Source organism: Pelophylax lessonae (assembly GCF_965119305.1).
Source record: "Pelophylax lessonae genome assembly, chromosome: 1".
NCBI lineage: Eukaryota > Metazoa > Chordata > Amphibia > Anura > Ranidae > Pelophylax > Pelophylax lessonae.
Window position 1 is genome coordinate 103507332 of NC_138768.1, and position 16542 is coordinate 103523873.

General features: G+C 50.6%; 1 protein-coding gene across 1 annotated transcript in view; it reads left to right on the forward strand.

Annotated features, from left to right (window-relative positions):
• DDX4 (DEAD-box helicase 4) overlaps nucleotides 1–16542 on the forward strand; it is a gene marked incomplete at its 5' end in the record, with an annotated part of 317760 nt that overhangs the window by 62219 nt on the left and 238999 nt on the right. The window contains one exon of the mRNA XM_082243122.1: nucleotides 14970–15008. Within this exon, the coding sequence (XP_082099248.1) occupies nucleotides 14970–15008 (39 nt within the window). The remainder of the gene's footprint in view (nucleotides 1–14969; nucleotides 15009–16542) is intronic.

Below are 16542 nucleotides of genomic sequence, written 5' to 3' on the forward strand. Positions count from 1 at the left end.
CGATACTGATGCCAAGGCACCACCAGCGCATCCGAGGCATCTGCCAGAGGGTCTCGTGTTCTTGCCACCAACCTTCCCACCTTGTTTAGCCGAGATGCATGTACAGATCCACATCCGGGGTTCCCCATCTCGCACACAGCATCTGAAACCACTCTGGATGCAGGGACCATTCCTACTGGTCCAGGGTCTGGCAACTCAGATAATCGGTCTGCCAATTCTCCACACCTGGAATGTGGACTGCTGAAATCGCTGAAAACGTGCGTCTCGGCCCAAGACAGAGTTTTGGTCACTTCCTGGGCTGCCCGGGCACTCCTGGTGCCCCCTTGGAGATTGATGTAAGCCACCGCAGTGGCATTGTCCGTCTGCATCCACACAGGGCGGCCCCGAAGGTGATCTGACCAATGGAGCAAGCAGAGTCTGATCGCTCGCAATTCCAAAATGTGTATCGGTAAGGAGGATACCACCTCTGACCAACAGCCCTGGGCCGACAGAATGCCCAGGATGCCACCCCAGCTGGACAGGCTGGCGTCCGTGGTGATCACTGTCCACAAAAACGGGCGGAAGGACTTTCCCCTCCGTCAGACCCGGAGACTGGAGCCACCACAGAAGATCCTGTCTGACGTGGCGACTCAGATATCCTCCTTTCCAAGGATTGAGGATGCCTGTCCCATCTGGCTAGGTTCTCCGCTTGAAGAGATCGCGTGAGTAACGGAGCAAACGGTATTGCCTCGAAGGCCGATACCATCAACCCCAGGGACCGCATACAGGTCCTGAGATTCGTTGTCCCTGAGGGACCTGACCTCGTCCCGTAGAGTCTATAGCTTCTCCTCCGGCAGAAAGACTTTTGCCTGGTCAGAATCCAGAACCATTCCGAAGTAAGGGAGGCGAACAGAAGGGGACAAAGTCGACTTATGAATGTTGATGGTCCTCCCGAACTCCTGGAGCGTCTGAATAATCGCAATCCCCTGTGCCTGTAACAGGGCCAGAACAGGCGCCAGAACTTTGGTAAAGACCCTTGGAGCCGAAGCGAGACCGAAAGGTAACGCCACAAACTGATAATGTTCCTCCGCAATTGCGAATCGGAGGTACCTCTGACCCTCGCATATGGGGATGTGTAAATAAGCATCCTTGAGGTTGAAGGAAGCCAGGAAAGCTCCCGGGCTAAAGGAGGCCACCACAGAGCGGAGGGATTTCATGCGGAACTTGTGAACCCGCACAAAGCGGTTCAGAGCCTTCAAGTCTAGAATTGGATGCACCTTGCCCTCCTTACTGGGCACAGTGAAAGGAATTCAATCTTGTATCCTGATCAAATGAGTTCCTGAACCCACCTGTCCGGAATGCGGAGCAGCCAAGGTTCGAGAAAACCGCGCAGACTTCCCCCTACCCCTGTTACAGGTGAGGGCGCCCCTACAGATCGAGGCGGATGGACCCGCCGAGCCAGCGTTGGGTGGATTTTGACTTGCCCGCACAGGGCTTCTTCTGGCCACCCTGGCCCTTAAAGGGTTTCCCCTTGTCCTGTGCCTTGAAGGCACGAAAGGACCCCTGATTCGGTTTAAAGGAACCTTGGGGTTCTGGGGCAGCAGAGTACTCTTGCCCCCAGTGACTCCTTTAACCAATTCATCCAGGGATACCCCAAAAAGACGATTCCCCGCATAATGGGGGATGTCGGACACTGTTATCCGTGAAGACTGGTCAGCCGACCAGCTCTTCAGCCATACCAAACGACGGATTATCACCGCGACAGCAGACAGCTGTGCGGCTAGAGGAGTCTCATCCAAGGCCGCATCACACAGGTACAAAACCGCCTGCCGAATTTGCTCCACCATCTCCACAGTAGTCGGAGAGGCGGAATCCGCCTCCAGGGTGCGTTTGAGCAACAGACAGCAACAGAACATAACCGAGGCGAAAATAGGTTTCATCAAAGAACCCGCCACCATATAAGCGTGGCGAGTAAGATTCCACCTGCCTATTCGTAGGGTCCCTAAACACCGGAGAGTCCTCCGAGGGCATGAGACTGGCCTTGTTTAACCTGGACACCGTATGATCCACCATAGGGGCCACAGTCCAGCACGAATCCGTAGGAGACGCGAAAGGGTAACAGGGCTGAAACCGTTTTGGTACCACAAAAGGGCGTTTTTAAAGTACGCCATTGTTCGTTCACAGTTTCGTGAAACTCAGCGGGGCAAGGAAATGCCTGTGCCGCTTTCTGGGTTCTACGGGTCCCTAAGGAGGACCGCTTACCCGACGGGTTGGGCTCATCCTCTAAATGCAGTGTCGATTTAACCGAGGAAATAAGCGCAGACATAGCGCGTTCTTTGGCCGTCTCAATGGGGGAATCATCCCGACCCTCATCCTCCGCCTCCCCATCCGAATGGAAGGACCGAGACCCCTCGCTTCTCTGCCTTTTGGCTAAGAATCAAGTGTAGTATCTGTTCTTATCAGTTGGTATGGACCTCAGCTAGTACCGGTATGACCAAAACCCGGAGCGCTCAGAGTATTGGGGTATGGGGAGTAAGTCATCCGGGAAAGCATGTGGGGACCGCCGCCTTCTTATTCGAATGGGTTAGGCTGTCCTAACCAGTTTGAAGGGAACAAGAAAGCCGGTCTGACTGGGTGGCCGGTGGAATTGCTCCTGGATGTAATGGGCTGAGGAACAGGGTGGCGATGGGAGGGAATTCTCTCCTGGGTTTTGATATGGCCTTGCAAAAGGCCTGTCCCCAGTTGTAGGTAGGCTCTCCCTAAGCTGTCCAGGTTCCGATGTCTGCTGGTGGGGATAGGCTGCACTCGGTCTGGCCGTGGGCTGAGATTGAAAAAGCCCAGGGGTGCCTTAATTCTCACTGGTGAGGGGCAGCTCGCCTTGAGTTTTTCGGTACCTTGGTCACTGCACCATGCACACCTTTTTCGCAACTGCCTCTTGGGACAGGCCTTTTGGCTTAGACCAGAGGAATTTTTTTATTCCGGCCGAAAGGCCTGCCTTGGTACCTCACACGGCACCATAGCACTTACCCCACTTCCCCTTCCCCCAACTTTTTTTTTTTGTTTTTATTTCTTTGTTGTAGTGTCACTTCACTATCACTCTTTTTTCCTGCACGACTTGGTGTGTGGGTCCTCGGGCCCAGCCTTGAGTCTTGGGAGGGGGTGGATATGAACTTCTGGCTTAGTTCGCCCTCTCTCATGGGGTCTCCCTTCGGGGGAGCCCCACCTAGTACTTGGGGTGGGCTGTTTCGGCAGTCCCCCTGGAGAACGGGGTCTGTCTAGTTTCGGCCAGACACACCATAGGAAGTACCTTAAATCCCTGTCAGGAGTCTTGCGCCCCGGGGGATCGAGGTTTGGGTCCTACCTCTTCGGAGGGAAGACCATTTCGCACACCCTGTGCACTTTTTGTGTTTCCACGTTTCCGTGTGTGCACTTTTTTATGCACCGGGTGTAAGTCTTGAGTGTGTTTCACAAGCCACGGGCTTAAAAAAATTCACTGTAATGCGTTTGGAGTGACACATCTCCTTGCAACACTGGTTTATTCCATATTCATCACATTTTGTGGACTTTACTATTTCATCACTCTACTTTTTCGCCTATTTACCTTTTTGTGCACTTTATTCACTGGACATTATTAGATTTGTGCACAAATTACCTAATATTTGTTGGGCAAATTGTCACTATTTGATTATTGTTAGTGATTTTTTTAATTCACCTTTCTGCTACTTTGTGCTATATTTAGGAATTAGCGCCGATTTTTCTGATTGTTTTTATCAGCTGATTTATGCATTTCCCCTGTTAAAACTTCTGCCGCGTCTTCTGTGCAGCATAGAGGTGCAAAATTTTCTGGAGGGCTCCAGATTGGCCTCGTCGGTCTTGGTATGCAGACCTTATAAGATTGGCCACTGGTACCCCTTGGAGGCTTCCTTTCAGGTAGATCTGTTGTTTCAAGTTCCGATCTTCCCTCCTGCATTACAACTGCTGGCTTTAACGGCATTGCCTTTGAAAGGTGTCGAGAGATGGGAGTCTCTCCGAGTCTGTAATCCCCACTCTTTTGAAGGCTTTGATGTCGACTTCTCGAAAGATATAACATAGCTCGTGGAAATCATACATTTCTTGGTGCAAATCAATGAAAGTGCACCCTCGCTTGTTTTGTATCGCCAGGGTTTTGGCTTTTCTACAGAAAGGGGTTGGACAGCGGTTGCCCTTAGGTACTATCAAAGGCCAAGTTTTGGCTTTGGCTATCTATTTTCAACACCCATTAGCCACGCACGCCCTTATCTGGGCGTTTATTCAAGGTGTGCGCCATTTGGCCCCTCCGCGGCGATCCCCGATTACAGTCATGGGATATCAATTTGGTGCTGTCTGTTTTTCAAAAGCCCCCTTTTGATAAAATTTGGGAGATTTCACTGCTGCCTTTGTCTCAGAAGGTTGCCTTCTTGGTGGCCATCAATTCTGCCCGCAGATTATCTGAATTGGCGGCGTTATCTTGCCGCTCACCTTATCTGGTGGTTCACAGATATAAGGTGGTACTTAGATTTAATCAGTAGTTCCCTACTAAGGTTACATATGGTTACATAGTAGGTGAGGTTGAATAAAGACAATAGTCCATCCAGTTCAACCTGTGTAGGTGTGTGTGACTGTAATCATCTAACATAGCCTTTAATCTCCTGATCCTTGAGATGCAAGTCTAAGAGTCTTTTGAAAGTCACCATACTACCCGCAGAAACCACCTCTTGTGGTAGACAATTCCACAATCTTGTAGCCCTAACAGTAAAGAACCCCCCACGTTGCCTGAGGTTAAAACACTTCTCTAATCGCATTGTATGTCCTCGAGTCCTCATGCAATTCCTTCGAATGAACAGCTTTTTTTCTAAGCTGAGATCCCCATTAAGATATTTATAAATTGCTATCATGTCCCCTCTCAGACGTCTCTTCTCCTGGGAGAATAAATCGAGCGATTGCAGCCGCTCTTCATAGTTAAGGTCCTCCAACCCCCTAATCAGTTTAGTTGCCCTTCTCTGGACTTTCTCCAGCTCCAACACATCCCTCCTGAGGACTGGCGACCAGAACTGGACAGAATACTCCAGATGTGGTCGGACCAGAGTTTTATAAAGTGGAAGGATTATAGTCTTATCTCTGGAATACATCCCTTTCTTTATGCATGCTAATATTCTGTTGGCTTTGGAAGCTGCCGCTTGACATTGCATGCTGTTGCCTAATCTATCATCAACCAAGACTCCCAGATCTTTCTCCATTTTTGATTCCCCCAAGGGTTCCCCTCCTAACGTGTATTGTGTTTTTATGTTTTTAGTCCCCAAGTGCAAAACCTTACACTTCTCCACGTTAAACCTCATTTGCCATGTCGTTGCCCACTCCGTAATTTTGTCCAGGTCATTCTGTAGGTGGTTTCTGATTTTCATTTATATGAAGACATTCTACTGCCAAACCTCAGCATCCTAAGGAGTATGCTTTACATTCTTTGGATGTGGTCTGGGCAATCAGGGTTTACTTAGAGACGACTTCGTTTTTCAGGAAATCGGACGTTTTTTCCTTACGGATGGACCTCTTAAGGGACTGGCTGCATCTGCTGCAACCATTTCCGGATGGATCAGACAAGACGGGTTGTACAGGCGTATTCACTGAATGGTCAGATTCCTCCTTTAACAGTGAAGGCGCATTCTACTAGACCGCTGAGTGCCTCTTGGGCTTTTCGCCATCTGGTTGTAGCACCAGATGGCGGCAACTTTGTCGTCTGTGCATACCTTTACAAAATGTAGATGTGTTTGCATCAGCAAATGCTTCTTTTGGTCGCAAGGTTTTGCGGGCTGCAGTTTGAGAGAACCCCTTCTTTTTTTTTTTTTTTGTTTTCTCTTTGAGGGTTCGTTGTTTCTTGTTGAGTTCTGTTATAGCTGGTTGGCTTTGTTTGGCCATTGGGGCATTTAGGTTTTTTGTTCTGGTCTCATTTCCACCCCTCATGTTTTTACTGCTTTGGGACATCCCTATAGTCTGATTAGGCAGAGCTGTGTCTGTCGAACGATAGAGAACTAGATTTCTCTGTCGCTCATTGACAGACGCAGATTCCATATCTTGATATCCGTTGGGTATTACTGCCCCCTACAGGAGTAGGACACTAGGCAGAAAAAAAGTTCTGGCTACACCTATGGGCAGTCCCAGGGGGTATACCCTCTCTCTCTCCCTGCTATAAGATGTCAGTTTTTTTTCTGCCTAGCCAGGAGTAAGGACCTAGTTACTTGCTGGGATCTCTGGTCCTGGCAAGTTTTTTTTTTTTTAGATAAATCCTTTTTTTAGCTAGCTTTTTTTATCCAAATTGTTCCTGTAAGATCTACAAGCAATTATGCCAGATCTGGGCGACGGGCTGGATGCTGAGATCCAGTGGTCACCCCAGCCGCCCTACGAGTGCGTGTATGCCCTAGCTCCACGCTGGGTCAGCCACGACATAGTCCCACTGGACGGGCACTGGCCCGCCGAGGAGCGTACGACCGGTCGGCGACCGAGTCGCAGCGTCCCTTTTGGCCGGCATTCCCCCCTCACTCAGCGGCGAGGGGTTTTGTCTGGAGTGGCGCCCGCTCTGTTCCGGTATGGTGAGTAAATGTTTCCCCCCTTTTCCTCATGGCTGACTCTGGGGTGGACGCGGGCCCCTCCCTGGGACGTTCGGACCCCCATTTATCTGGGTTCCCCTCTGTTTCCCTGTGCACCCCCACCTGTGGTGTCCCCCCCCCATCCCCTCCCCCCTTACGTGTGTGGGGTGGCTGGCTGTTCGTGAAAGCCACTAAGGGGACGGGGGGTCCCGATGTGCGGACGGCTGTTGTGCGGTGTGGCTTCCTCCCTGGCTCCCCAGGGCCTACCTGCCGATAGATCGTCTTAGTGTTGGTGGGGGCCCCCGGGGACCCCCCTTACCGCCTCAGCACGTGGGGCCGCAATTTTCTTGTAGCCTCCTCGTGTAGTTCATGGCAGCGGCCATCTTGGTACACCCAGCTCGTTTTTTCTTCAGAGCTGGGCTGCAGTGGGAGTTCCTGGAGGCGTGTGAGGGGGTGGAGCCCCTCCCTAGACCCGGGCACATCGCTCCACAGGCCTTTCTTTCCATGCGGACAGCACTCTGCTGAGCAGTCCTCTACACTTCTGGTGCATCGGGTGGTGAGCCTTTTGGGGGTCTCTCTTCTCTATCTGCGGGGGTCTCTAGGCACTCTGCCTGTCCACTGGGGGGCGCTGTAGCGCTGGGAGACTTTTCGAAACCAAAAACTTTTTTTTTTTTCGTTCATAATTTGCTGACGGGTTCCCCTGGTGTACCATGGACCCTGCTGCACTTGTGTCCCCACCTGATCCCCTCGAGGTGGCCACAGGGCCCTCCGGTCCCCAGCTCACCATGCGCTTTTGGCGGTCCTGGAGTCATTTGTGTCCCAGGTAGAGGTGGCCTGTCAGGGGCGGGGGGCTAAAAAGCGACCCACACCTACCCGTCTTGTCTGACGCCTCAGATTCTGATTCTGAGCCAGTCGCTGCTGATACGGGTCTCTCCTCTGGGGCTGCTATCTCACGCCCCATGTCCTCTGATAGTGAGGATGACCTTTCTGCCTCCGCTGTAGCGCAAGACAAGGCGCTGGTGGACGGGCTGATTGTGTCTGTCCGGGAGACCCTAAAGCTGGAGGATGCAGCTGCGGAGGCGACTGATAAGAAGGTTGCCTTTGGCACTCGCAAGCCCTCCAGGGTAACAAAGGTTTTTCCTTTTCCCAAATGTTTTGACAATATCATTAAGAAGGAGTGGGTCCGTCCGAAACGACCCCCCTGGGATGCCCAAACGGATTGCTAGCCGCTACCAGTTTGAAGAGTCCCTCCTTAAGAAATGGACGTTGCCTCCTTCGGTGGATCCACCGGTCTCCAGGCTAAATGAGGCTACTGTTATCCCGGTGGAGGATTCCCCGTTCTTTAGGGATCCGGTTGATCGTAGGTTGTGTCCCGCTCTAAGTTCTCCCTGGCGGAGGTTGGCCTTCAGACCAGTGTTTACCTTTGTTCTGGTTTCGCAAACATTGACGGAATTTGCCGGAAGTTGTTACGCTGTGACCTAGAGGGGAGAAGCCTCTCCTCTGCCGTGGCGGAGTTGCTGGACCAGATGGTGCAGGGGCTGCAGTTTTTTCGTGACGCCGCGCTGGATACTGCTCCACTGCTGGTGCCTTTGTCGTTCTCGGCGGTGGTCCTTCGGCGCATGCTATGGTTGAAGTGCTTGTCGGCGGATCAGGCTTCCAAAAAAGCCTTGACTGATCTCCCTTTTCAGGGGATCGCCTGTTTGGTGCTACCTTGAATGATATTATCAAAGGTGTCACTGGGGGCAAGAGCACCTTTCTCCCGCAGGCTGCCAAGGGTAAGGAACCTTGTAGCAGACGGGGACCCTCTTTTTCAGCCCACAAGACGTTTTTTTGTTCCTTCGGGGCGGGTGACCAGGCGAAGCCCTCCAAGGCCCCCTCGGGGGGTTTCAAGAGACCCTGGTCTGGTAAGCAGAAATCCAGTTCTTCCAGACCTGAGGACAAGTCCACTTCGGCCTGAAGGTACGCCCCCACCCATGTCAGGGGTGGGGGGGCGTCTTTGCCGGTTCCCGGACCCGTGGCTCTCCAGGATTCAAGACAAATGTGTTCATAAGGTCATACGGTCGAGATACAAGATCGAGTTTCGGTCAGTTCCACCGGTGAGGTTCTTCCATTCCATTGTGCGACTGTCCCCGGATCGCCTAAGGGCTCTGTTGGGGGCAGTGCAGGACTTGATACAACAGGGAGTGGTAGTTCCGGTTCCCTGTGGGGAAAGTTTTAGGGGCTTTTACTCAAATCTGTTCAGTGCCCAGGAAAGAGGGCAAGTTGCGTCCAATCCTGGACTTAAAGGCGCTCAATTGTTTTGTCCGGGTGCAAAAATTCAAGATGGAGTCCATTCGCACAGTGGTGGCTTCCCTGCATCAGGGGGACTTTCTGGCCTCCATAGACATCAAGGATGCCTATCTTCACGTTCCCATTTACGCAGGACACCAACGTTTTCTGCGCTTTGCTGTGGGAGAGGACCATTATAAGTTTATGGCGTTACCCTTTGGTCTCGCCTCTGCTCCCCGGGTCTTCACAAAGGTTTTGGCCCTAGTTCTGGTGCTGTTGCGACAGCGGGGCATATCGGTTCTGGGCTACCTGGATGACCTTCTCCTCCGTGTGGAGTCTCCGCAGGCTCTGTTGTCAAACTTGGAGATCACCATGACCTTTTTGAAAAGTTCGGGTGGCTTGTAAACCTGCAGACATCATCCCTGGTTCCTTCCAGGAGGCTGGACTATCTGGGCCTGACTTTGGATGCGTCCTTGGCCAAGCTGTTTCTCCCTGCGGAGAAACTCCAGAAGATACAGTCCGCGACTCAGCTGTTACTGTCCGCCAACTGTCCGTCCCTTCGGACCTGCATGAGGGTTCTGGGACTGATGGCGTCTTTCGAGGCAGTACCTTTTGTTCTTTTTCCTACGAGGACTCTCCAAAAGGAGATACTTCTCAAATGGAACCGGAATCCCGATTCCCTGGACAATCGGATCCGGCTGAGCGAGCGGACCATAGAGTCCCTTGTTTGGTGGCTTCGGTCTCCGATGCTCAGTCAGGGGAAGTAATTTCTTCTGATCTATCGGACGATTGTCACCACGGATGCCAGTCTATCCGGGTGGGGAGGGGTTCTCGGCAGGCTTTCTGCTCAGGGGCTCTGGTCCCTGGAAGAATCCAGTTTGCCGATAAATGTGTTGGAACTGAGAGCGATCAGGCTTTGCCTGGTTCACTGGACCGAGCGTCTTCGGGGCTGCCCAGTTCGGTTTCAGTCGGACAATGCCACGGCCGTGGCTTATGTCAATCACCAGGGGGGCACCAAGAGTGTTCTGGCGGATGTGGAAGTGGCCGTCATCCTTCGTTAGGCGGAACGTTTTGTTCCGGCTCTCCGCGGTTCACATTCCGGGCGTGGAAAATTGGCAGGCGGATTTTCTCAGTCGTCAGACCTTGGATCAAGGGGAATGGTCTCTTCATCCAGAGGTGTTTCACCAGTTGTGCCTTCATTGGGGCACCCCGGATGTGGATCTGTTGGCGTCTCTGCTCAACAGGAAAGTGCAGAGGTTTGTAGCCCACTCCCGCGATCCTCTGGCGGATGCCATAGACGCGCTGGTTGCCCCGTGGTTGCAGTTTCAGCTGTTGTATGCGTTTCCTCCTCTCGTTGCTGCCGAAACTTCTTCGCAGGATAGAGGCGGAAGGAATTCCATTCGCTCTTGTGGCTCCGGACTGGCTTCGTCGGGCCTGGTGCGCCGACTTGGTCAGGCTGGTTGCGGACGCTCCTTGGCGACTTCCTCTCAGGGAGGATCTGCTGTCTCAGGGGCCGATCTTCCATCCTGCTTTACGGTCGCTGGCTTTGACGGCTTGGCTGTTGAGAGCCAGGTGCTGAAGGACAGGGGTTTGTCTGCTTCAGTTATTCCTACTCTTCTTAAAGCGAGGAAAGCGACTTCTAGAAAGATCTATCATCACGTGGTGTGAGTCCCTCTGGGTTCCTCCATGCTCTTACTCGATGGCTCGGATCTTGGCCTTCCTGCAATGGGGGGTTGAGCAGAAGCTGGCCTTAAGCACTATCAAGGGTCAGGTTTCAGCCTTGGCGATTGTCTTCCAGAGGCCACTTATTCCCTGGTGCGGAATTTCATCCAGGGGGTGCGGCACCTGGTTCCTCCGGTGCGCTCGCCCTTGCCGCCCTGGGACCTTAATTTGGTGTTGTCGGTTTTCCAGAAACCTCCCTTTGAAAATATTAGGGAGATTCCCCTGCTTAGCTTATCCTAGAAGGTGGCCTTTTTGGTGGCTATCAATTCTGCGAAAAAAAAAGAGGTTGAAGGATTGTAAGAGGTGCATGAAAGTCAGCCAGCCCTCAGTCTGATGTACTCACCCTCCAGTCTGTCACCAACCAAATAAAACCTGTCTCTTGGTACAAAGAACAGGGGTTTAGTTGACACAAATTTGCAAACGCATGTGAAAGCTGCAGAGCCACTTCACGGCACCCTGTTTAAATCTGCAGTCCTACACTCTTAATTTTGTGTCCTCACACTGTAGGCACATGGCCGCTAATGGGTGGAAGGGGGAACAGGTGAGAGGGAGACAGCCAAACCTCCCCCAACCTATCCTCATCCACGACTGGCTGTTGTCTCAAAGACTCAAATAATGTTTATAACCATGGTGCAAACTGGAAAAGACCAGCTGAAAAGCATTACACCTCCATCCCCTTGGTGGATGCAGTATATAGATAGGAAGGGATTTTATGTATGGGGCATGGCCTGTAAATGTAAAGCACACTGCCTTTGAAATCCCTCATTTCCTTATGGGACTTATGTGAGACAAGCAGGTCACGCTATTGGTCTCCATCCCTGTCTACGGAAAACACTAAGGTCAAATCAAAACTGCATCCACCAAAAACGCACGAAAATCGCACGGTGGGACTTTAATTGAGGCACCAAGCTGTGAGCAAGGCGTCTCCATCCCTGGTTGCCTAAACATATTGGACTAGGTGGGACTTTAGATGAGACCCAAGCTGGTGTTGCCCGGCGTCTCCATCCCTATAACAAGAAAAAGAGGTTGAAGGATTGTAAGAGGTGCATGAAAGTCAGCCAGCCCCCAGTCTGATGTACTCACCCTCCAGTCTGTCACCAACCAAATAAAACCTGTCTCTTGGTACAAAGAACAGGGGTTTAGTTGACAAACATTTGCAAACGCATGTGAAAGCTGCAGAGCCACTTCACGGCACCCTGTTTAAATCTGCAGTCCTACACTCTTAATTTAGTGTCCTCACACTGGAGGCACATGGCCGCTAATGGGTGGAAGGGGGAACAGGTGAGAGGGAGACAACCCAACCTCCCCCAACCTATCCTCATCCACGACTGGCTGTTGTCTCAAAGACTCAAATAATGTTTATAACCATGGTGCAAACTGGAAAAGACCAGCTGAAAAGCATTACACCTCCATCCCCTTGGTGGATGCAGTATATAGATAGGAAGGGATTTTATGTATTTTTAAACTTCTGCGTGTAGGGTATCTGAGCTGGCTGCGTTGTCCTGTCATTCCCCCTATCTGGTGGTTCCTAGGGATAAGGTGGTTCTTGTCCGAATCCATCCTTCCTAAGGTGGTTTCCGGTTTTCACTCGAATGAGGATATTGTGTTGCCTTCCCTGTGGCCTAAGCCCAGTCATCCTCGGGAGTTTGCGTTGCACTCCTTGGATGTGGTTCAGGCAATCAGGGTGTACTTGGCTACTACTGACTCCTTTCGTAAGTCAGATTTGCTTTTTGTGATCATGGATGGCCCTAGAAACGGGTTGCCTGCGTCTGCCGCGACTATCTCCAGATGGATCAGGCAGACGGATGTGCAGGCGTATTCTATTAGGGGTCGGGTTCCTCCGTTTCCTGTTAAGGTGCACTCTACTCGGGCTCTTAGTGCTTCCTGGGCTTTCCCCCATCAGGCGTCGGTGCTTCAGGCAGGGTTCGTACGGTCATGAAAATCCTGGAAAAGTCATGGGATTTTGACATGACACTTTCCAGGCCTGGAAAAGTCCTGGAAAATGGGCAAAATTACTAAGTTTTGGAAAAGTCATGGAAAAGTGTTGTGACACTATTTATTTTTGTCTCTGGGCCTCCTGTATTCTGTGGGAGCGGGGGACAGTAAGTGGACTATTTTCTCTGTTTCGGGTTTAAGCGGATTAATCAGCCGCAGTGCACTGCACAGCTGAAGCCTGATCACTGGTCTCTTCAATATGAATTGACCGTGACAGGCTAGGAACTCTGCGGCGGATTGATCTGCTAAAACTGAAACAGAGAAATTGTGCATTTACTGTCCCGCTCTCAGGGACGTACCGGCGGGGGGGGGGGCCGCGTGCACTGCGGGGTGTCAGGCCTGTGTCCATAGGGGGGGGGGGGGCCGCGATCACTGCGGGGTGTCAGGCCGGTGTCCAACGGGCAGGGCGGGGGGGCCACGATCACTGCGGGGTGTCAGGCCGGTGTCCATCGGGCCGCCCGCATCTCTGTGTGAAGAAGGCAGCGGCAGAAGGAAGGTCAGTGAGGAGTCTCGTGTGCTGGATAGGAGGGGGATGGGATGGGATGTTACAGCTGCATAGAGATTTGAACTTTCATATTCTTCATGTCGCTGAGTGTTTTCTCCTCCTCTCAGAAGCTGCACTAGGAATATGGAAAGTTCAATTCATCCATATGCAGCTGCCCCATCCCCCTCCTATACAACTTCCTTTGCTGGCCCCCCTCAGTGCTTTTTTAGCCCCCCCAGTGCTTTTTTTTAGCCCCCCCCCCCAGTGCTCTTTACCTCCCGCCTGCTCTTAGCCCCCTCCGTGCTCTTAGTCTGGCTCCCCCTCAGTGATTTTCTGTCTCCCCCTCAGTGATTTTCTGTCTCTCTCCCCCCCCCCCCCCCCCCAGACAGTGCTCTCCAGTTCCTCCCTCCCCCTGTGCTCTCAATCATCCCCGTTTTCCCTGCCTGCCCCCCCCCCCCAGTACTCTCCACTCCCCTGCGCCTTCCAACCCCCCTGCAATGCTTTCCAAACCCCCCTGCAATGCTTTCCAAACCCCCCCTTAGTCTCTGACTATCCCCTGTACCATGTCCGCAGTCTCCGACTATCCCCTGTACCATATCCGCAGTCTCTGACTATCCCCTGTACCATGTCCGCAGTCTCTGACTATCCCCTGTACCATGTCCGCAGTCTCTGACCATCTCTTCTACCATGTCCGCAGTCTCTGACCATCTCTTCTACCATGTCCGCAGTCTCTGACCATCCCCTGTACCATGTCCGCAGTCTCTGACCATTTCTTCTACCATGTCCGCTGTCTCTGACCATCTCTTCTACCATGTCCGCAGTCTCTGACCATCTCTTATACCATGTCCGCAGTCTCTGACCATCTCTTCTACCATGTCCGCAGTCTCTGACCATCCCCTGTACCATGTCCGCAGTCTCTGACCATCTCTTCTACCATAAAGGATGAGGGGAGAAGCGCCACTGGAGTGCAGTATAAAAAGGTTTTATTGGTTAAGAACAAGCAGGATAGGTAACTCACATCTGGGATCGAATAAAACAATCACTTTGTTGCCCTCCGTGAGGTGGTCAGGTGGCTGGACGCCTTCTCTGTGTCCTGGTGCGGTCCGATCGTCCGGGAGGAGTCCGAGGCTGATCTCAGGCGGTTTCTGAGTCGGGACAGCTGAGGAGATGCAGAGAGCTGTGGTGGCGGCGGCCGGCAGCGTCTGACGACATGTTGCGCATGCTCCAAAACATGTAGTGATGCCCGGATACGCCCACTAAGCCCAGACTGCCCGTGACGTCAGACGCTGCGTGGAGAAGCCTTTTTTTCCGCCTAGTGCCTATCCCTAGTGGGAGGAGCATAACCCTTTAGTCTCTGATTAAGCACAGCTGCGTCTGTCGATGGACATCAGAGAAAAAGATTTTACTGTAAGATCTTACAAAAAATGTATATTCGGTTTCCAGTTTCTGCTCCTAGTGTACTGCATGCATTTCTTTGTGTCTGTATATGCATTACATGTTTTATCACGCTGTATTCCAAAAATTCAGTAAAGACCTTGATAAATTTGGCACTGCCTCTATGCTCTGACAGTGAACATGTGGACTAAAACTAAAATTCACATTTACGTACTCAAATGCAAGCCAACGCTACACTACATAAGATGCCCAAGCCTGACACCTGCGATGCACTTAACTGGAAAACACGGTACTCCTTCATGCTGTTAAGGTGGTATTACAGTTGTAAAAGGTTTAAAACGTGCTAAAAAAAAATTCTAGCATTGAATCAAATGGGCATTCCCTAATTTAAAAATAAATCATTTTTTCTGGTGTGCTTGTTTAAAGGGTTAAGTCTCTAGTTCCATTCTCTTATACCTCTTGGGTACATGATTTCAATTGTTTCAGTATTTGAAGATTAGTGATAACAAAAGTTAACTTAATTTTAGGTGATCGAGAGTCAGACCGGGGAAGAGGTTTTGGAAGAGGTGAGTACATTACAAAATTTGTATTTTGAGATGGCAGCAACTGCTATTCCATTAAGTACTATGTGGAGTCATAGAGCTGCATTAAGTTGCTAGAGTTTTGCCTTTGTGTGTAGCCTTCGGAGTCCCTTCCCCTTAAGGCTCCGTTCACATCTAGGCGTTTTGGGGCGTTTTTGGGGAGTTTTTCTGCTCTAGGATCAGCTCTCAAAATGCCCATCAAGACAAATCCTATTCATTTCAATGGCCCCTGTTCACATCTGAGCGTTTTGACGCTGTAAGCAAAACGTTCAAAAAAGTACATGAGCTTCTTTTTGGGCAGATTACAGGCGTTTTCCATTGGTATCTATTCAATCAAAAAACGCCTGCACAAAAAACGCCTGTAAATCGCGGTAAAAATCGCGCGCAAACGCTACGCTCAGGTGTGAATATAGCCTAAAAGGAAAGCCAACTGGTTTATTTTGAAAAATGGTTTCCTATGTTGACGGTCGGATTGGAGGGGTGCACACTGTCCACCTCTGCAAAATTCACCTCTGTCCATGCTGATTTAATATTTCCCACGTTTGTCAGGTTATCTCTACAGCCAGTGTCTTTATTGGCAGTCTTAGTGATATCGGCAGTAGTGCTTGCACAAGCTTCAGCACAACCAGAAAGTATAAATTTTTTCCCTATCAGCAATTTAGTGACTGAAAACTGCTTTGTATATGTTCAGCTACCTAAAGATGTCCATTTTTTATTTGAAGCGTGTCATACCCTTATTGTATTCACAGTTGGTGAATTTGAATTGCAGGCAAAATTGCAAGGTTTCTGCCCATTATTACAAATCGCACTACAATCGTGGCAAAACCCACCACGTGATTGTGGTGGGTATGGAGGTCAAATCAGGTCTTTAGTGTATTGGTTAAATTAAAAATTATGATTAATTGATTTTTAACACAACTTTCAAACATTTCGTTCCTTCATTGATGGACACAGCTCTACATCTTCTTGACTGTAGGGTTATACTGCCCCCTACAGGTAGGACACAAGGCAGAGAAAAAGCTTGAGCACGTTTTTGGGGCAGTCCCTGGGGGTATATACTCCCACTTCCTGCTGTAGGTACTCAGTTTTTTTCTCTGTCTAGTCAGGAGTAAGGACCTAGTTCCTTGCTGGGATTCTCTGGTCCTGGCAATTTTTTCTTTTTAAATTTAATTTTTTCCCCTCATTTTGTTCCTGTGAGCTGCAATCAAGTGTTGAACTGGGCGACGAACTGGATAATATAGATCCTTAGGGTCCCCTCAGTCCGGCCAGCTTTGGCGTCTAGACCGCAGCTGTACCCTAGGTCGGCCTGCTAGATAAAAATCTTGCGTGTGCGCATATGAACTGGCTTCAGCCTGAACACAAACAAATAATGTGGGACTTTGAATGAGATAAACTAGACATAATGTTGGACTTTGAATTTGATAAACTGGACATGTAACATTTTATTGAATGGATACATGTATAAACAATGATATATAGATACATACAAAGAGATGACATAACAAATTGTAATACATTA